Here is a 20,067-nt window from a genome sequence, read left to right as displayed (position 1 = left end):
AAAGAAACTTATCACCGGTTCATCCGACCTCATTAGGATATTCGACACAGCCACTTGGCAGGAGATTGCTGTCCTTAAGGGTCACACACAAGTTGTGAGCGCCATCTCATTGTCCTTCAATGGCCGTTTCCTTGCAAGTGTATCATGGGATAAAACAGCACGTCTATGGAATCTGGACACCAACCTCCAAATCGGACCACCTCTCCAGCACGAACAGCATTTACATTGTGCAGCCCTTTCGACTGATGGCAAGCTGCTAGTCACTGGTTCCGAAAACAAAAATGTGTACACATGGGACATACATGCCATCCTCGAAGAAGCTGGCCTTGAAGACCTCCTCCCTTTATCTGATTTAGTAAAGCTCTTGGTTCTTCTGTGAAAAACTACGCTGATCTCCCCCTCACAGGTTGCAGCTCTGGATGTACGCGATTCGTTTCTCGATGTTCCCGATAGTTGTAACCTTGATATTTTATTTAGGCGGATGCTACGCGGGCCGAAGATGATGAACTTTGGTCGGGCTTTTTCAACAACATGACAGATAGTGCTTACGTGCGTCATTTGCATTTCTAATTGGTTGCTGTTCTGATTTCTTGATCTCAGTTCCCCAGAACGTACGGTAAATATCGCCGTCCCTCTTCCCGCCGTCTCGCACCCCCTTTGGGGGGTCCGAGAGCGCTCTTCGGTCGCATGCTCGCGCCTTTTCGCCGCTCTCACTCCAACACTAATAAGTCAACTGAACTCCACCAACGCCTGAGGCGGCCCATCTTTTCTCGTGGTTCTCATGTCGTCGAAGTTGCTGCAGTAAAGGACAGAGAAGTATGTCCTTCTCCAGTATATCGATTTCTAATGTCTGATAATTTTTGTGCAGGTTATATTTACTGCTCCACCGCCGCCAGAAAAAACACAGCAGCAAACCCAAACACACGCCCAGGGGTCATCCACAACCCAGCCTGTTCCAGGTGCTAATCCTACTACACCACGCCCAGGATATGCACATTCACTACCCGTTCGATTGTTGGCTCATCTCATGCTTTTTCTCTGCTGCGCATCTCAACACGCCAATGGAAATGCACAATCAACGCAGCAGCAGCAAGGTCAATCACAGGGTCATGCCCAGGCCGAGATATCGTCATCTCAGAATCGGCCTCCTGCTGCTCCGACATCTATGATACCTCCTGCTCCTGCGACCAGTCCTACCGCACCAAGTGCAGCAAGCGCGTAGCCTCGACTTCTTCCACTGCGGGCTCGCTTCGTGTTGTTTCTTTGTTTGGCATTCACATGCCGATGGTCATTAATACAGGTACACAACTATTTCACATTTCATTCCAGTTTTTCTGTACTCATATCATTTCGCAACTACGTATATCAATCTTCTTTCCTCGTCATGAGACTCGTGCAGTGATCAATACCAACCGTTGCCAGAGAAACATTCCAAGCTCGGGACCTGGCGCAGATGATGGTTTGTTTTTCTACACAACCCGTTCTGCGTCCAGATCTGTGTTAATTATCCACGTGTATCGTCGAACGATATGCTTGCGAGAATCGCATCATTATGCCTATTCAAGATGTTTTGGCCTGATGAATGCCGTATTGAAGGAGCTGTCCCCTCCGTCTGGACGTTGACATACCCTAACAGATCTCATTCTTCTTGTACTATAGTAGACTCGTGACCAGCCCGACTCGAGTAGATGTTCGACTGACGTACCAGATATATATATATAGGTGTGTGCAGCTACATAGTCCATCCAACCACTTATTCGAGCGTGAGTGCCAACTCTCTCGAACCTCAAGTAGTGGGATGAACAAAATAACCATCAAGAAATGATTTGATAACTTGAAGGTACATGTTACGGACTCAAAAACACAGTACAAGCGTCTAGCAAAATAACAACAGTCTAACCGATTCGATACACAAATGAATACTGCCCAGCATTATACATCCTATCGTCTGTCTTCTAATTGTACACGGATTCTTCTCACCGTGACAAGGAGGAAATGTATGCAACTTCGATGGGCGGCGGAACCTTAATATCTTGGTGGTCGTACTCATATGCGCCGTTTGTGTGGTTGGCTTGACTCTGTTTCTGCGCAACGAGCGCACAGAGGGCAGCTGGGACACATTCAGAATGGAGACCAAAGAGCTGAATTGGTTAGACCTACCACCCGCACCGCTCCCATCCTTGGCCATACCAAGATCGACACGGCTTTCCACCTCGGGACCAACAAGCGCTCGTAACGACGCTCGCAGCTTGGTTTGGAAATTAGGATAGAACTCGACCAAACTTATCACTTCCTGGTTAGCAAAAACTGAATAGAAAAGGCACCACTCCTACCTTCCATCTACCCCGACACCGATCCTTTTGCCTTCATCCTTCAGCCCGACAGAACTTTGCTCCCCGCGGTCCCACAACCGTGCACGCCCAGTATGAACCAGTATAGCAGCTACAGCCGTTGCGCTCATGCGCGCAGCCCTCGATGCTATCAGATTGCACACTTGTCTGAGGATGTCCGCATCCGCGAGGGAAATGTCAGGCGGGGACAACTCTAGTCGGTGCGCCAGTATTCCTTGTATCCGCCGTAACTTTTCCGCCTTTTGAGCTTCTGGGGAACCTTGTTCTGGTGGAGAGAACCGCCCAAGACATTCCCATGCCTCTTCGATCTCGCTGAGAACTGCAGTGTCCAGTCCCCATTGCTTATTCAGTAGAACCGAGGATCGACCTCCGAAGAGGAGGGGTTGCGGAGCGGCATCAATCAAACTAAGAATCACATTTCGGGTGATCTCCCCCAGATACATTCCCGAAATGAATTTCTCGAAGGCCTGGAAACGTGGGTTAATAGATTCGCGGTCCAGCTTATTGTCATATGGAGTCGTTGGCAAGGCACTTCGCTGCAGTTCGCCATCAGTAATCAAAGTGATGGGATAAAAGAAGTTAATTCACAGAGTTGTTGAAAGCGCCCCACTCGGTGTTCACGATCATTTCACCACCTGCGGCAACTGTAGGGTTCTGGCTTAATTTCGTGATCTTGGCAACATCTTCGACATAAGCCCCATTAGTTCCTGTTCCAAAAATAGCACCTAGAATGCATCCGCCAGACGTATATGCCCGCGAAAGAAGAGCTCCAACGGTCTGTGATGGAGAGTCTCTCATCAGTACATACGGTCACGTGCAAAATTAAGATCTGCAGATGAAGGAATATTGACTGACGTCGTTGACGAGAGCTACACACTTGACATGGATGTGTTTCCGGTCAAACGCGTCTTGAAGAAGTTTTACGACGTCCTTTCCAATGGCATTTTTTGCAGCGAAACCTTTGGTCCAGGTAAGGAGAACGCCTGAATCGAGGGCGGATTGTTCCACAGGGAATGAGAAGGTGAGAGCCAGGGGAACATATGGACTGTCCTCGTCAGCGTGAGATACGTGAGAGTCGTAGTCTTGGGAGGGGGTGTCCGTGAGGAAGGCATCCACGGAGTCGGCAAGGTAGTCTGAGAAAATATTAAACGACAATGGCGAGGGAAAGAACAAAGGTCGCACCGAAAAGAGTGGTCACCTCACCGGTCTTGAGGGCCTCAGAGACCTTGTATTTTTGCTGCCGGAGGGAGAAGGTCTTGTCTCCGAGCAGAGTGACCTCGCAAACGCGACTGACAATCCATAAGGCAAATGAAGAGATGGTAGAATTTTGTACTCACAGGTTTGTCCCACCAAGATCGAGGGCGAGGAATGTTCTAGGATACTCAGTCAGGTGCAACAATATGTGGGGTAATCCACATACCCCGTTTCGGAGCCATCTGGCACACCATTTACGAAGGTCGGACTATCTGACAATTAGATCAGGAACAAGACACAACTTGGAAGCAGGGAAACGTGCATCATCGCCATGGGACGACCATAACTGGATAAACCATCTGAAATTTCTGATAGAAATGTTTGAGTGATCTTGAAGAGACGCTGATCATCGATAGTGAATTGGTTGTAGAGCGACTCAAGGATATCCTCCTTTGCGCTGCCATGAAGCGCGGTGGTGTGTGACATGGCGGGACAGGAGAGAAACGGACTGGTTAGCGCGAGACAGTGTGAGTAGTCCAAGATAAGCTCATAAACCCCCTTTAGTAAGAATACGCTATTGGACACTCAGGCTAACTCTTACAGTCTCCACCAATCCTCGTTCAAATATCAATCGTCTACTGCACAATCCGCGGTGAACCGAGGTTCTCGGTTTCCAAGTCTCATCCACTTGAACATAGTTTGTAAGGCGTCTATTAGACCAGCTTTCGGAACTAGTTCGGTCGCACGAGGGTGACGAGCGTTTATCGATGGGATATCATCGGCCCGTGTCAGTCGCACATCACCGAGCATAGCTCCAGCTCATATCAAGCTCATCTGCCTCACTTTCTGAGAGGTTTCGACTGAAAAAGATTATCTCCGTGTGATGCCACCATTACGTAGGTCAGAGAACATAATAAATATACTGGTATCCTTTTCTGGATAAGTTCGCTTTGTTAGGCGAGACTATGTGCGTGTCGTGGTCAAGTCCATTTACATATCACGCCCATGGCTATCGACGGTTTGATTATCTTAGATCCAACGGGGTATGCTTCATCATCTTTGCTCATTAGTTACCATAATCACAAGATTTCGCATACAGACGTCCCATCATCCAATCCAGTTACACCACTTATCCCGCAGCGTACCCCTTACTGCACATCGAAGCGTTAAACAACGCGCTAGCAAAGGCTCCCCGCGAGGGTAGTGTAGACCCCGTTATCTACGTTGGAGAGTTATCGTGTTCGAGTGCATGCTGCCATGTCGAGGTTGGCGGGATGAGATTCCTTGCGACCATCAGTGGAGACGGTGAGTGGTCAGCGGCTCGGTCATGAACGGCGCGTTCGGGCTTTTCTCGGGCAGCAACTAACAATACTCTATCAGTGGATCCTCTCATTGCATTCGCCTTTCTCGACGCCTTCACTGAAATACTCCAAGACTATTTTGGCGTAGTCAGCGTTGCAACTCTCAAGGATAACTTTGACATCGTATATCAGGTTCGTGGACGTGTTCTTACCCTTGATGTTTACTCGTATCGAATACGTGTCTACTCACAGCTTCTCGAGGAAACCCTTGATTCGTCTGGCCATCCACTGACAACCTCACCGAACTTGTTGAGCGATATAGTACTCTCGCCTTCCTTAATCTCGAAGCTTCTTGCCTCGGTATCAGCTACTCCCGGAGTTCCAAGCGTGAGACAAGGAGGCTAGTCATCCATTTCATTTGCAGTTGAAACTGCCTTAACATCCTCTCGATAATACAGGTTCTTTCGGTTCAAATGGTGCCAGTGGAGCTTTTACATCGCCGATACCATGGCGCAAAGCTGGGGTTCGGCACAACCACAACGAGATCCTTTTTGATGTCGTTGAAGAAATGCGAGGCATCGTCGGCAAGTACGCTCGAGGTTTATATCAGCCCGTCTTTGCTGTTGAAACCATTCAAATACAGGAATGGCACGACGTTAGCGAGCAACGTTTTCGGCAAAATCGAGAGCAACTCAAAACTTTCCGGGACACCCGACTTGACGTTGACATTCACGAATCCTAATGTGATGGCGGACTGCGCATTTCATCCATGTGTACGGTGAGTGGTCTTGTGAATCTATCATCCTCGCACTGAACAGTAATTCTTAACTCGACTTTAGGTTACAAAAATGGACCCGCGACAATGCCTTATCTTTTGTACCTCCTGAGGGGCGATTCATTCTCGCAGACTATCAGTATAGACCACCACAAAGTGCGGTTGTCAGCAATGTGCCCATACCACTGTCTCTCAAAGCGAATATGGACATGGGGGAGTTTGGCGGTAAAATTGATTGCTGATGTTTTGAGTCGTAACTGACACTGCGCAGGAACATTCGCACTCACGTTGACCTCCCGTTTGATTAAAGTGATGGAGAATCTAGAACTGAAATTCTATCTCGGAGAAGATGCGACTAGTGCGCAGTGTACACTGTCAAGTGCGGGTTCTAGCGTAGGATCTGTGGGAAGCGCAGATGGATCATGGTCATTTAATTCGAGAACAAAGGTACGCTTTGCCGGTGGTTCGTGCTGTCCAAAAAATCACTCCCTTCAGACGCTCCAATGGGAGATTCTTAATATGCGGTCTTCGGGGAGCTGGATTCTTCGAGGTTCATGGACGTCAAAGTAAGGAGCTTTGAAATAACTTTCATGAATGTGTGATGTTTATAGTTGCCCAGAATCAAGGCCCCGCGTCCAGCACACGCGTTCCAAATACGTTTCGAGATACCTTCCTACAGCTTTTCTTCGCTCAAGGTCGATCAGTTACGGCTCTCAAGCGAGACGTACAAGATGTACAAGGGAGTGCGGATGCGCAGTAAAGGGTCGATCGAGTGGAGATGGTAGCCAGCTTAGGACCCTGACTAATTTGTATATTCCAAGAGTTGCACCGTGCAGACTTAGTCCTCTGAGAGCTGGCACAATTACTTTTGTGATGAGTTGCTTTGTTCACAGTAGTAAGTTCTCGGACACTTGCATATGTACATCTCCAGCATTGCAATGATAATATTGGGGCGGACACAGGGCTCGGACACTTTCTCGGGAGTAATTATGCTCGGTAAGCCAATCTACTTTCATTGTGAGAGCTGCCTCATCGTCATGGCACAGTGCCGGATCGTATTCGATTCGTCAACTGAAACAAGATGGCCAGCCCATAAAATGAGAAGCGATATACCAGCGACATATTTCCGAAATTGATTGCTGCCGCGTACAAGAGTTCGGCGCGCAGCCGTATACCTCCTTCAAATCAGCCAAATGGATCGTGATCATGATAAGTCTCCCATGTCGGACCCTGAAATAAGGAAAAGCAGTCGTTCCTTCTTGTTCAGCATAACCCAAACTCTGACATTCTGTCATAAAGATCTGGGACGATTTGGTGAATTTTGTGATTTCTTGTCCTGATACCCTTTAACCGGTCCCGGTTTGATTTTGATCTCAATGAGGAACAGGTATTGACATGATGTAAAAGAGAACAGTGAGCAGAAAAAGCAGGCGAAGATGTCATTGGACACATGCATCCTCCCCGGTTTCCGAACGAGACTCAGTCACTCCAAGTTGTTCCCGAAGATCGTTATGTGCCTCCTGCAACAAGATTTGACAAGCGGACAATTGGTGATGTATCCGAAGAAGACTCTGACTCAGACGAGTGGAGCGAAAATGGTTCAGAGAAAAACTTTGATGAAAATGTATATGAACTCTGGTACATGGTGTTACAACGTAGTCTAGATGGTAGTTATTAATTCCACAGGCTTCTTTAGCCACGTTTCGAAGACATTCTCTTGTGCGACGACATCAGCACGAGTATGATATGAAGCAACAGGCGTAAGTAAAGCCTGTGCAAGTACCCAGTTGTCCAGGTGTGATCGTGAGGGTCGTACGCTGGATTCATGACGTAGCATGAGCAAAAAGTGGCTCTTGAGCGCGCAGCATGTAAACGCATCTACTTTGAGCCACTGGTCGAGGCGGCCTCTGGGCTTACGGCGGAGCTTGCCATTCTTATACCGAAGACAGACCCAGACAAAAACCCAGATGAATGATTCAGCATCGTGCCGGTACACGTGCTCGACTGCGTCGTCGATGGCCGATAGTTTGAGCAGGTCGATCGCCATGAAAGGTACCATTCCTGTGCGCTCATTGCCTCTGGCACAGTCATCTTGAATGGATGATAAATCATAGTCGTTGAGAACGCCTATTACACGACCGCACGAGAGCCGATAGTACATGAGATTACTGGGGCTGATATCACGGTGATAGACACCAGCTTCCCAGAGTGTACGATGACCTAGAGTCACCGTTAATGGACAATTGCTAGAACCAAATCAACGAACACCTACAATTAATGATTTGCCACCATGCATCGCGAAACTCGGGCCCACTCAGGTCTGTGATCGGCTGAAGCTTCCTGAATACGATGATGTAAAAGACCCAGCTGCCCTGCGTATTGTGATTCATTCCTAATGCCTTTCTGATGTGGGCCGTGGATGTCTCATCGAACCTATGGAACCAGACTATGTCTGGGACATGGCCCTTCACCCGCGAGTCACGTTCAGCGATCGCCTGCACTTTCGCGAGTATCTCAGGCTCGCTCAAGCGTGCCTCTTCTGGCCAAAAGAGTTTGGCGACCATTTTGGTCATTGTGTTGTGAGGAGGACCAGGTGGGTGTGTATCAGGAGGAGGATCAACGCCGGATGGAGTAGGGTCGATGGCAAATGGTAGGCCTACTCATTGATTTTAGGGGATGCTGATGTTCCCGGGTTCAAACCGTTCCAAAACGTTATGAAGGAAGAGAAGGATAACACAGAAAGAACGTTGCGGAAGCTGTTACAACACCGCGCTGTCTTGTACTAGTCTACTAGACTATAATTTCCCTGCCATGATTACGTAGGGTGTGTGTTACACTCGTAAACAAGTCGACATCGAATATTGGTTGCTACCTCTAATATTCTCGTCGTCACATTTTCTCCTTACTCATCTTTATTTTCCTTCTATCCAGTTCCATAGTTTTCTATACCCTACAGTACTTAAACTCGCGTAGAACTACTGTTAGGGTAGTTGATCCTTTCCCCAAAGCAACAAGCTTAGTTCTAACAGTTCTCTCTGCTGGACTCTAAGTTGCTTTATAAGTCAACTTCTCGTGTGAACGTCTTTCTAGACATCACATATTTTGAACTTCGAATACTAAGCCCCCTTCCCCTTCCGCCCAACTACGGTCGCTGCACAGAGGACTGATCACCCTCCAACGCTCCGACTCTCCTATTCCTCGCTAACACCTTCAAGATATCTCAGAAAAACTTCGAACTCGAGTTAAAAATGTCTGCAAGCGCACCAGACAACTTATCCCCTCTGACCTCGCTTCCAACGAGTGAAGAGAGTGTGGATGCCGGCGCTCTCGAACTGGGTGTCGAGAGCGCCTGGAACCTGGACGATGTATCTGTCTCCGGGTTAGAGAGGAGTGACAGCGTTCGCGCTGAGCCTCCCTCCGGCGAACCAACAAGTCAGACTGGGTCTGACCTTGCTGGCGCTGTCATTGATGGCAGGACACCTAGTGTCCCCACTGCCCTAAGTACCCCATTATTGGATAACGGCGGGAACGAACTAAAAGACTCACCAGAAGATGGTGATGGACTAGGCTCAGTCGCGATGAGCATCAGCCTGCCCTTGGCTCAACACAGTGAGCAGGAGCGCAGGTACCCTCAGATAGGACTACTAGATAGCCTTAGGTACCAGTACAGACGTCACGACGAGCTAGATAGTGACAGATTGAATGAAATGCCCTCGTGGGCTGATCTCCCCATCAATGATGATCTTGGAGATGTTCCTGACCTCAAGAACAACTGGCAGGACAAGACCATAGGGACAGACGCGCCAAGCCCGCGCATCCCTGCTCAACTAAAAGGAAAATCAGCCGTAAGGCCCTCCACGTTATACGACAACGAGGGAGGACCGACTGATGACCTAGATGAGATAGACGCTCTCAAAGAGCATATCCGTGACCTCGAAAGGCTCGTGTGCCTAAGTCAGTTACGTGAAAACAAAGCTAATCAGAAAGTAAAAGAGGCTCACCGCGCCCCAAAAGTCAGTATCCAGGGTGAAGACAATTCCCAAAAGGCAACCGAGGCCAAGTCAGCCCCAAAGACCGTCAAAATCAAGAGTGAGCAGACCAACAACCTCCGCTACCAATGCGCATCGTCGCTTTTACCTACTGAAAGCTCCGTCAAACGAGCTATGACCGGGGCGTCCAAACAAGGTCATGATCCTGGTGACCCCGAGCCTCCTTCATCGGACGACGACGGCGAACGATCGTCAACTGAGAGTGACCTTGATCAGCCATCTAAGACAGCGTCAACGAAGAAAAGGCATACCTTGAAAGAGGACTCATCCGATAACGAGTTTGAGGCAGACTTCCTGGCCCAAGAGCCAGAATCGGACCATGAGAGCGATTCGCCTGATACTAAGCAATTTAAACGTGTAGCACGACGGAAGTATCGGTCAAAACTTACCTTGCTCAAGTACCAGCAAGGATTCATTAAAAACGAACCCCCGTTCACCTATAATGGGGAAGCTAACATCATAACGTTCAAGAAGTGGGTCAGAGAAACCAGAGACTGGAAAAAGCGTGCCAGACTTACTACAGGTCAAACCCTCAATCTCCTTGGGAAGTACCTGGGAGGACAAGCATACCGTTTCTATGAGCGCGACGTTCTGGACCTCGAAAAGAAATACTCACTGACCAAATTCTTCGAAGAATTATTCGACTACGTATTTCCGTCTGACTTCAGGATGCAACAACGTCAGAGATTTTTCGAATGTAAGCAGGACGTTAAGCATACCGTGAAGGACTATCTTAGACGACTCCGAGACCTCGCGGACACTGCTGGTGACATTCGCGAGCGTGACATCGTACTCCAATTCTGGGTACATTGTAAGCCATATCTCAGAGCAGCCTTGGTAGACAAGGGATATGAACCTAATTCGATAGACCTTGAAACACTGGAGGAGAGAGCGATACGGACGGAACGAGCCTTCCTGGCCAACTCGCACAATCCTAATGCTCTTCTGGCCCTGAACCCAACAGCAGTAGCTAGCATTGTCAGTCGGAACCAACGGACTGATAACCACGACCGGCGTGAGCACAAATGTCCTAACTGACATGACAGAACCCACTCACTCTCAGCCAATGCTGTCCAGGCCGCTGGTGATAGGCCACCCAGGAGTAAGAACGAGCACCCAAGAGGTCAAAGGCCTAGGGATAACCGTAGTCAGCCAAAAAAGAGCTCAGATGCTATTAAACGCTTACGTGACAATGATCAGTGCTTTGAGTGCGAGCAGAAGGGCCACCTTGCTAAGGATTGCCCAAAGAGACACAAGCTTCCATATAGGCCGGGACCCAGAACAACAAGCCTGCGAGCCAATGCTGTTGGAATCTCTGATGCCGATATCAGAGCCGTTGCGATAGAGGAGGGCGTGGCCCAAGGCCTATATGGTATGGCCGTTGGCGTAGGAGAAGACTTTGGTCCTACCGGTGCTGAACGCCTCGCCGTAATCGCAAATGTGCTAGCTACACTAAGGTCAGCCGTGCCCCTACCAACCGACGAACTCCATGACGCGATCTATGACACCTATGGAAAAGACCGGTTCAGTCTATCCATTCATGGTGGTGCGGACACCTACCTCCTCAGCGACAAACACAACTACGACGATTACATCGTCTACTATGATCAGTTGCGCGATCCCTCCTTTGATATAGTAGCATGGTTAGTTAGTCTGAAGATTCACAATTACTCCGACTTAATACGCACCAAGTCCAGCTTTCAGCCAACCTGGGGAGGTACCGCTAGTGGAACACCCCAGCACGGATATGAAACGGACGAACCTCCGGGGCTTATAAGTTGTGAATCCTCTGATGAAGAGTATGACAGACTCACTAGTCCCGAAGAGGAGATCGAGGATATCACATCCGAGAATCCCTGTGACACCACGGATAAGCTATTCTGCGGTGGTACATCAACGAACCTACCTGATATCAGATCCCTACAACGGCAATCTGCAAGGCCGAAAGGTTCTTCTAGGATATTGCCGAGAGCGCTCGTGGTGATGGTCCAGATTGAGGGTCGTCCATGCAGGGCACTGCTGGACTCCGGATCACTAACGGACTTCGTGTCAAGTACGTTAGTAGACCAACTAAAACTGAAATATGACTTACTGGAGAAGCCCATACCCCTTCAGTTGGCTGTGTCCGGCTCTCGAAGTGTAGTCAAAGCTAACACTACAGTGAACCTCATATACCAAGACGTCGCTGGACCCCGCACCTTTGATATTGCCAATCTTGAGGCATATGACGTTATCCTAGGGATGCCCTTCCTGTTCCAGCATCAAGTACTGCTGGGATTCAACCCGCCGGAAATCAAGATAAGGAGTTTAGACCCCTTACCTATCCGCGGTGCACAGACACAAGTCCTCGAACTCAAAGGTTCCAGCCCAGATATGGACCTAATTGAATCGTACCGTAAGGAGCTCTTTGAGTATGCGAAGGACATTTGTAAGGACGCTATCGACACACCTTTGCCTCCCCTGCGTGCAATCAACCATGTCATCCCGCTGATTCACGATGACCAGGTGTACGCTTGGCGACAGTCCAGATGCCCTGAGGCCCTGCGTCCAATATGGAGGGCGAAGCGAGATGACTATGTACGAACGGGCAGGTGGGAGTTCTTCAGTGGGACGAACGCTGTCCCCATGATCATGATGAAAAAGACCATGAAAGACGGGTCTTTGAAGCTGTGCACTGTCCTAGACACGCGTCAGCGAAACAAGAATACTCGGAAGCTAGCGTCCCCGTTACCCGATATTGACACTATCCTTCGCAACGTGTCGTCGCACCCCTATCGCTCACTACTGGATGGCAAAGATGCCTATTGTTACAGTGACTACGTGAGCCCCCAGCTACACGACCTGCCCTCTGCCACCTCGCACGGCAACGACACGATACGATACCCGGGCCCTTGGGCCTTGATGATAGATAATGAACAGATGACGAATAGAAGAGAAGTCCGGAAGATGCCGGATTAGGTAAGCGATCTGGATCGCTTACATGATATGACGACATAGGTCTAGAAGACCTATATATGTTATCAAGATAGAAGGCAAGCCTCGTGTTGCCTCATGTACTGATAGAAGGACGCCTCGCGGTCCTTATCATAGATAGAAGCCTGCCTCATGCATGGTATCTCTGACTCGATAGATAAGCACTTAGAACCCAGCTTCAGGCTGAGCTTAGATACGATAGAGTAGCCTTATATAAGGTCGACGGATTAAAGTAGATGTTCCTTACTTTAATCCTACTGGGTTTACCATTGAAACCTTTGTCCTGCTAAAGCTACCTGCTCGACATCAGATCCGTACCTTCAGAAGGACTTGAGACCCCTTCTGCCTGTAACTCGCTATCATCGTTCACCTCCGTGAACGTACGCAACTCCTGCTCTTCTGTAGGAGCCGACCTCGGACTCTCAGCACGAGATATCACTGTTGTGATCGTCGCTGTTAGATCATCCCAGTCCGCACGCGACACACGTCGTAACAAAGGATTAAAGTCCCTTTACTGTACGCCTCCATCACAGGCTACAAGATAACTGATCGCACTTGCTGTCAACGTTACCGACACTCGTAGAACCCCGAACCTAGATCCCGAAAGGATTTTCATATCCCTGATTTAGAACCCTGATCGTACCGGCCTGACCAGTCGCAAGAATATAAGAACCGCCGTCACTGTGGAAAGCTCCAAGAAAAGGATACCACGAAGAATTGTAGAACCCATCTCCAATATGGCAACTACCAGAAACACCTTCGCCGCCTCGCATCTGACCGGGAAGGAGACTCGCCTTTGTTTGCGAGAGAAGAAATGTTTTGTGTGCCACGTCATCGGACACAAAGCCGCGAGCTGTCCGCAATGGACCCGAACCTCACGGAGAAAGATGATCGAAGAAGAACCCCTGCGCGCTATCAAGAAAGCCGGGGCTAAGGAGGACATACGGGTGAATGCCACCCTGATCTCCAGAACGAGAAGCAACCCCATCACGACATCTATGATCATAGATTCTGGGGCGTGTGAGTCCTTTGTCAATCAGGACGTAATCACGCAGCACCGCATCTCGACGCACCAGCTAGAGAACCCTTTGAGATTCTCGAACGCTGACGGATCCTGCTTCGGAACGAAGCCGATAGAGAGGTTTTGCAACCTCACATTCCAGATAGATGAAAGGGTAATTTCCGAAAGGTTTTACCTAGCCGAACTTGGTCCGAAAGACAAGTTCCTGCTGGGACGACCTTGGCTCACAAGCCAGAACCCCGCTATCAACTGGAAAACCGGCGCGGTAACCCTCAAAAGTACCGCAGAATCCCGAAAGAAGCAGAATGAGATAGATTCTGATCGGAAGAAGAACGGCAAGGCGCCCCTCTTCCTGAAAGAAGAAAAGAAGGTGACACAGAAGAGAAAAAGATCGGTATCCCCGACAACTCCCCGTACCTTCTCTTCGGGCACAGTACCACTAGCCCGAACGACACGAATTGCACCGGTCCACGAAGAGCCGCAGGACGGAAACCCCGTCGAAACTTCAGAACCCGTACCACAGCCCACGAAAACTGTGACGAAGAAAGATTCGCTGCCAAGAATCGACCTTGCAGCAAGAAGATATGAACAGAAGAGACCGGCCACTGATCCGGAGACAACTCAGAAGAAGACTTCCAGACCGGCGCTGATATCTGACCACATTTATCCCGAACCGCCACGAACGAAGAAGATTGTACCGGCTGTTCAGCCGATGAAGATTGATGAAGATCCCGCACCTGCCCGATATGAATTCTCGGCAGAGCCTGCACAAGTCCTTGGGAAGGGACGTGCAATGATGAACGAAGAACCGCCTGTATCCAAGGCGCCCAGACTGGCCCCTGAACCAGAAAAAACTCAGAGATTCGAATTTTCTGGAGAACCGATATCCGTTCTCGGAAAAGGACGAGCAGTCCGAATCGAAGACCCTCCCATCGCCAAGAAACTCAGATTCTATGAAAGTCCTGAGTCCGCAATGGAGGAAGACCCCGAACCGGCATATTTAACTGCCGATGAACCGCCGAATTCCCTCAACCTCTCCATGACACCCGCGCATAATTCCGAAGAAGCAATGACGCTATCTTCTGACACTGAACTCCCTCCTGTGTTACAAGAAGCCCAAGATATTTTCATCGAACGAATCGCTTCAGTCCACGAAGCATATCGCCAGAAGGAAATAAAACAGGAAGAAGAAGACACCGGGCCGAGTTTTGTCAGATTTATAGACATGGACAACTCCGAGGATGACGAGGATGAAGACGACAACGTACCCTCTTCGCATGATCTGCGAATGGTAGATATGGAAGGAAACGATTTCGAAGACGACGGCCCGCTCCCTGGCCTAGACTTCTGATTGGATTTGATTAGTCGGTGACTAATGGCTTAGTAAGGGGGTGAAACCCTCCATTTTACTTATCCACGCCTACTCCACGCCTACTCCACCCTGAACACTGATCACCGAATCCTGAACTCGACCAACTTCTATCGCTGGTCCGAAACGACCCTAAACTAGATAGGTCCGGAATGACCCTAAACTACGATTGTCCGTAATGACTTGAAACTAGACGATGAAAAGGACGAACCCCGGAAAACTCCTGCAAGCTTCGGGACCCCTCACATCACTGCACTTCGACCACCCGAGTTGACCACGTATGTAAACAAAGGGTAATAGAAGACGACCTCCCCGCTGGACGACCCCAAGAAACTCCTGCAAGCCTTGGCACCCACGCTCGGACCCGTACCTTCGACATCTGATAAAAGAACCCAGAAATGGATCTATAGAAGATAAGAAGACCAGACCTCCGGAACGAGGCTAAACTATCACGAGACGAACTCCACGGAAACTCCTGCAAGCCCTTGGAACCCTCTAGAACCCATCATGGCAATGACGACCACCCTCTGATGACGACCTGATCTTTCAAACAAAGATAAAGGATGATAGTACCTATCACGGCACTTTCCCTCTGATAGCGAAGAAGAATCTCGAACACGAGTTAGCCTCATGGCTAGATAAAGACGATAAGAGATAACGATAAAGATAAGTTTAGAATGAATCGGAGCTTGGATTGATCTGGAAGAAGGTTATAACCCTCTCGATCCTCGAACATCTCTCCCAACAAACCTCCATCATCATCATGACGAACTCCATCGATAACGACTCTATCAAGATTGCACTGAAGGACTCCGACTATGGAGTAGTCCTCAGAATGACGGAAAACAGCGCGTTCAATGAAGCTGCTATCCTGACCCCCGCGTACTCCCAAGCGATCGACGAAATCCTTGGTGAACAAGACGCCAGAACTGCAGCGTGTACCTCCCTCACCGTCTGCATTATACGAACCACGAAGCTGCTGGAAGATGTAGCCAATCGTGTTGACCTGGATGAAGCAACTCGGAAACTTGCTATACTTCATCTGCAACGGCGGATCAGAAACTTCGCACTTCACTTACTCCCCCTCGACTTCTCCGATATCACCGACCTAGCGATAAAGAAAGTTGAAGTGAAGCCCGTTATAGAAGAACCCCGCCCGGTACGCCCGCTGAGAAGAAAGGCGGCTACCATAGACCGAACCCGCACCACGCTCTGCAGACGCTGCGGAGGATACGGACATAAATTCAGAAAATGTCCAGATTATGTTTGTTGCATCTGCGATGAACTGGGACCTGACCATCTGTCGGTCCACTGCCCACGACTCGAAGGACGCATTGTGCTCCAAGAGTTTAGTGACGAAGAGAAGTTCTTTGAAGCTCTCTTAGATTGGGAGAATAATCGCAAGGCGCTCATGGATCTAGAACTTCGGCATCCCACCGAACTTTCCCCTGCCTCCGAACCTCCCTCCGCACCTTCTACATCCACGATAGCAATTCCTGCACTACCCGCCGCTACGATGGAAGAAGACGTTTGATGATACACAAAGCCGGTGACTTTGTGCGTAGTAATGGGGTAATGTTACAGTGACTACGTGAGCCCCCAGCTACACGACCTGCCCTCTGCCACCTCGCACGGCAACGACACGATACGATACCCGGGCCCTTGGGCCTTGATGATAGATAATGAACAGATGACGAATAGAAGAGAAGTCCGGAAGATGCCGGATTAGGTAAGCGATCTGGATCGCTTACATGATATGACGACATAGGTCTAGAAGACCTATATATGTTATCAAGATAGAAGGCAAGCCTCGTGTTGCCTCATGTACTGATAGAAGGACGCCTCGCGGTCCTTATCATAGATAGAAGCCTGCCTCATGCATGGTATCTCTGACTCGATAGATAAGCACTTAGAACCCAGCTTCAGGCTGAGCTTAGATACGATAGAGTAGCCTTATATAAGGTCGACGGATTAAAGTAGATGTTCCTTACTTTAATCCTACTGGGTTTACCATTGAAACCTTTGTCCTGCTAAAGCTACCTGCTCGACATCAGATCCGTACCTTCAGAAGGACTTGAGACCCCTTCTGCCTGTAACTCGCTATCATCGTTCACCTCCGTGAACGTACGCAACTCCTGCTCTTCTGTAGGAGCCGACCTCGGACTCTCAGCACGAGATATCACTGTTGTGATCGTCGCTGTTAGATCATCCCAGTCCGCACGCGACACACGTCGTAACACCTATGAACAAATTAGGATTGTCCCAGAAGACGTACCTAAGAGTCTCTTCGCCACTCCTGACGGCACCATGATCAGCCACGTTATGCAGATTGGAGACTGCAACGCTGGAGCCACGTACCAGTCTCTTATGAACCATATTTTTGGCGCCTATATTGGTGCCTTCATGGACGTCTACCTCGACGATATAGTGATATACTCCGATAGCCCTGAGGAACATGTCAAGCACGTTAAGATTGTCATTAATACGTTGAGAGAGAATAACTTTTACCTGGGGGAACACAAGCTCCAGTTCTTCAAAGACGAGCTGCACATACTAGGGCACGTTATCGACGATGCAGGCATCCGACTCGACCTGCACAAAGTAGACAAGGTCGTCAACTGGAAGACACCTACGTCCAAAGAACTCCTGATGCAGTTCATTGGCTCGGTAGGGTACCTGGCATCAGGATGTGCTGGAGTGCGTGTTGACATGCAACATCTCTCCAAGGTAGCCGCCCAAACGACGCGATGGATGTGGACACCGACTGACCAACGAGCCTTTGACCTAGTCAAGGCATGCGTTGAAACCCATCGTAACGTTAGCAGAAAGGCGATAGACCTACCTTCAGCCATAAACGGATCGCAACCAGTCAACCTCACCACAGATGCGTCTCTGATGGGAGCCAGTGGTGTGATATCCCAAGGCCCGGACAGGCGGTCCGCCGCTGTTATAGCCTTCTGGTCAGGTAAATTCAATTCTGCGCAGCAGAATTACCCTGTGCACGAGCAAGAATTGTTAGCCATAGTCAAATCACTTAAACGGTTCCGGCACCTTCTGATTGGGTTCCGGTTTCGCATTTACACAGATCACAAGGGTCTGGAGTGGATATCCACCCAGACCAAGCTATCGCCTAGACAAGCTCGCTGGTTAGAGGCGCTCAGCGAATTCGACTTTGAGATTATATACGTACCTGGCGCAGACAATGAGCTGGCGGACGCACTGTCGCGTATCTACAGCAATGAACCTAAGGGTACAGTAAGGTCAGCCAGCGAATACGTAAGTGTTGAGGAAGAAGACATACCTCGAGGCCTGTTACTTAATTTTGTGACTGCACCCGTCTACACTGGATCCCCATTGTTCCTCAGCGCGACCGAAGCGCGACATTCAGCTCGTATCGCGACCCAGAGAGTGATAGGTGGTACGGAATCCCCCACCAACAGGAACCACCGGTCACGACCTGCAAACCGGAACGGACCAGAGTCAGTGCCACCCGCGACAAAGAGGGGAGTGAAGGACTCACCAGCGTACCCGTACACATATTACCCCCCTGGCAGCTCCGCCTCTGCTCAGCCGGGCACTGAACCTCTGGAAGGCGAAAGCCCTACGAACCAAGAAGCCCCACTGAACGGAACACGTCCTGCGGCGGACACAGCAACTGGAGGTGGACCAGCGAAACTGCCACAACGATGAGTGATACTGAAACTGGGTAAACCCCCAGCATCACTGGAGGGCGGGTCAGTACACACTAGTACAGAACAAAGACACTTACCTGCAACACACCCCAAGCATCTTAGCGAATCGCACAATGAGAAGGACGCACCAGTAGGAACAAACAAGGACCTACAGAGTAACGTGACCAGTGATCACATAAGCGTCCCGGTACCAAACAATGACGTCATAGAGCAAGACCTGGGCCAGAACTGCACGGAATCAAGTGACGTCACCCATGACGCAAGTGCGGAAACTCCCGGCCATGTGAACAGCGCCGACATCAATGTACAATCAGACTCCGTCTCAAACCTACTAGAGTCGCCACCAATCCTCACCGAAACGATAATGTTAGGTGATCCATCCACTGATGTACATGCCAGTATAGTAAACCGGTACTCTGAAGACCAGTTCTTTGAGAAAATCCTAAGTAACCCTGGAGCATATAAGAACTTTGAAGTGAGTAATGGGCGCATATTCCTTAAGGACTCAGACAAGCGGATCCTATGCATCCCAGACATCTCCATTGGCGCCAGACGCATAAGAGAACTTGTGATATCCCACGCCCACTCCATACTCGCACACCTAGGGCCATCCAAAACCCTTTCGTACCTCAGAGAAAACGTCTGGTGGAAGTCTATTGCTGCAGACGTCCAGTCTTACTGCAACTCGTGCTCCACCTGCCAAGTCTCAAAGCCGTCGAACCACCAACCGTACGGACTACTGGAAACACTCGACGTCCCAACTCGTCCATGGGAAACGATAGGCATTGACTTCGTAGGTCCACTCCCTGAATCCAAGACGCTAAGTGGCGTCTTTGACATGATTCTAGTAGCCATCGACCACCTAACCTCAATGGTCCACCTCGCCCCTACGAAACAAACGTACCGAGCGAAAGATATCGCGGAGGTCATGTTCCACTCAGTATACAAATTACATGGAATGCCTACTAACATTGTTAGTGACCGCGACACCCTGTTCACCAGCACCTTTTGGCAGAGGCTCCACCAACTCACTGGTGTAGAGCTTCGCATGTCTTCTTCATTCCACCCTCAGTCTGATGGTGCTACCGAGCGTGCTAACCATACGATGACTCAGATGTTACGGACCCTGGTGTCTCCTCACCAGCGGGACTGGGCTATCAAGCTACCCGCCGTTGAATTCGCCATGAACTTGGCCTGCTCTAGCTCGACCGGGTACCCCCCATTCTTACTGAACTACGGCATGCTACCACCTCCTCTCGTTTGGAATACCAAGACCGAGTACCCCGGTGTCCGCGTGTTCCTGCAAAGAATGAAAGACGCCGTCATGAACGCTCATGACGCT

The 20,067-nt window shown here is 49.6% G+C and overlaps 5 protein-coding genes across 5 annotated transcripts; 3 read left to right on the top strand and 2 right to left on the bottom strand.

The window, feature by feature from the left end:
* Nucleotides 1-531: 531 nt before the first annotated feature.
* F5891DRAFT_978407 (uncharacterized protein) lies at nucleotides 532-1,222 on the top strand (the record flags this gene model as incomplete). Its single annotated transcript, XM_041376791.1, has 3 exons — nucleotides 532-549; nucleotides 601-816; nucleotides 869-1,222. 3 exons carry the CDS (start codon nucleotides 532-534, stop codon nucleotides 1,220-1,222), a joined length of 588 nt encoding a protein of 195 aa, XP_041228537.1.
* Nucleotides 1,223-1,976: 754 nt separating this feature from the next.
* Nucleotides 1,977-4,031, bottom strand: F5891DRAFT_948297 (hexokinase; the record flags this gene model as incomplete). The annotated part of the gene is made up of 9 exons (XM_041374798.1): nucleotides 1,977-2,110; nucleotides 2,161-2,282; nucleotides 2,334-2,887; nucleotides 2,940-3,128; nucleotides 3,207-3,484; nucleotides 3,534-3,640; nucleotides 3,689-3,724; nucleotides 3,772-3,817; nucleotides 3,848-4,031. 9 exons carry the CDS (start codon nucleotides 4,029-4,031, stop codon nucleotides 1,977-1,979), a joined length of 1,650 nt encoding a protein of 549 aa, XP_041228536.1.
* A 471-nt stretch (nucleotides 4,032-4,502) lies between these two features.
* Nucleotides 4,503-6,579, top strand: F5891DRAFT_1021899 (clathrin adaptor mu subunit). The gene is made up of 10 exons (XM_041361209.1): nucleotides 4,503-4,588; nucleotides 4,645-4,850; nucleotides 4,926-5,038; nucleotides 5,099-5,246; nucleotides 5,305-5,434; nucleotides 5,490-5,624; nucleotides 5,686-5,846; nucleotides 5,893-6,068; nucleotides 6,117-6,187; nucleotides 6,241-6,579. Exons 1-10 carry the CDS (start codon nucleotides 4,551-4,553, stop codon nucleotides 6,404-6,406), a joined length of 1,344 nt encoding a protein of 447 aa, XP_041228535.1. The 5' UTR covers nucleotides 4,503-4,550; the 3' UTR covers nucleotides 6,407-6,579.
* Nucleotides 6,580-7,207: 628 nt separating this feature from the next.
* F5891DRAFT_1142938 (uncharacterized protein) lies at nucleotides 7,208-8,427 on the bottom strand. The gene is made up of 2 exons (XM_041364937.1): nucleotides 7,894-8,427; nucleotides 7,208-7,841 (listed from the first exon to the last, which is right to left on the bottom strand). The coding sequence occupies exons 1-2, from the start codon at nucleotides 8,192-8,194 to the stop codon at nucleotides 7,282-7,284; spliced, it is 861 nt and encodes a 286-aa protein (XP_041228534.1). The 5' UTR covers nucleotides 8,195-8,427; the 3' UTR covers nucleotides 7,208-7,281.
* A 7,369-nt stretch (nucleotides 8,428-15,796) lies between these two features.
* Nucleotides 15,797-16,567, top strand: F5891DRAFT_1214280 (uncharacterized protein; the record flags this gene model as incomplete). Its single annotated transcript, XM_041369276.1, has 1 exon — nucleotides 15,797-16,567. One exon carries the CDS (start codon nucleotides 15,797-15,799, stop codon nucleotides 16,565-16,567), a length of 771 nt encoding a protein of 256 aa, XP_041228533.1.
* Between the last annotated feature and the right edge of the window lie 3,500 nt (nucleotides 16,568-20,067).

Source organism: Suillus fuscotomentosus (genome assembly GCF_016647785.1).
Source record: "Suillus fuscotomentosus strain FC203 chromosome Unknown F5891scaffold_15, whole genome shotgun sequence".
NCBI classification, from domain to species: Eukaryota; Fungi; Basidiomycota; class Agaricomycetes; order Boletales; family Suillaceae; genus Suillus; species Suillus fuscotomentosus.
Note: the sequence above shows the minus strand (reverse complement) of the source record. Positions and strands in the feature narration are given on the sequence as shown.

What these genes read in the sequence shown, in the direction of transcription:
- F5891DRAFT_1142938 (XM_041364937.1), bottom strand. Translation starts at nt 8,194, where the DNA reads ATGACCAAAATGGTCGCCAAACTCTTTTGGCCAGAAGAGGCACGCTTG. An exon ending in ATGGTGGCAAATCATTAATT is followed by an intron (nt 7,842 to 7,893) that starts GTAGGTGTTCGT and finishes CGGTGACTCTAG; the next exon opens with GTCATCGTACACTCTGGGAA.
- F5891DRAFT_1021899 (XM_041361209.1), top strand. Translation starts at nt 4,551, where the DNA reads ATGGCTATCGACGGTTTGATTATCTTAGATCCAACGGG. An exon ending in ATTATCTTAGATCCAACGGG is followed by an intron (nt 4,589 to 4,644) that starts GTATGCTTCATC and finishes TTTCGCATACAG; the next exon opens with ACGTCCCATCATCCAATCCA. An exon ending in CATTTAATTCGAGAACAAAG is followed by an intron (nt 6,069 to 6,116) that starts GTACGCTTTGCC and finishes CACTCCCTTCAG; the next exon opens with ACGCTCCAATGGGAGATTCT.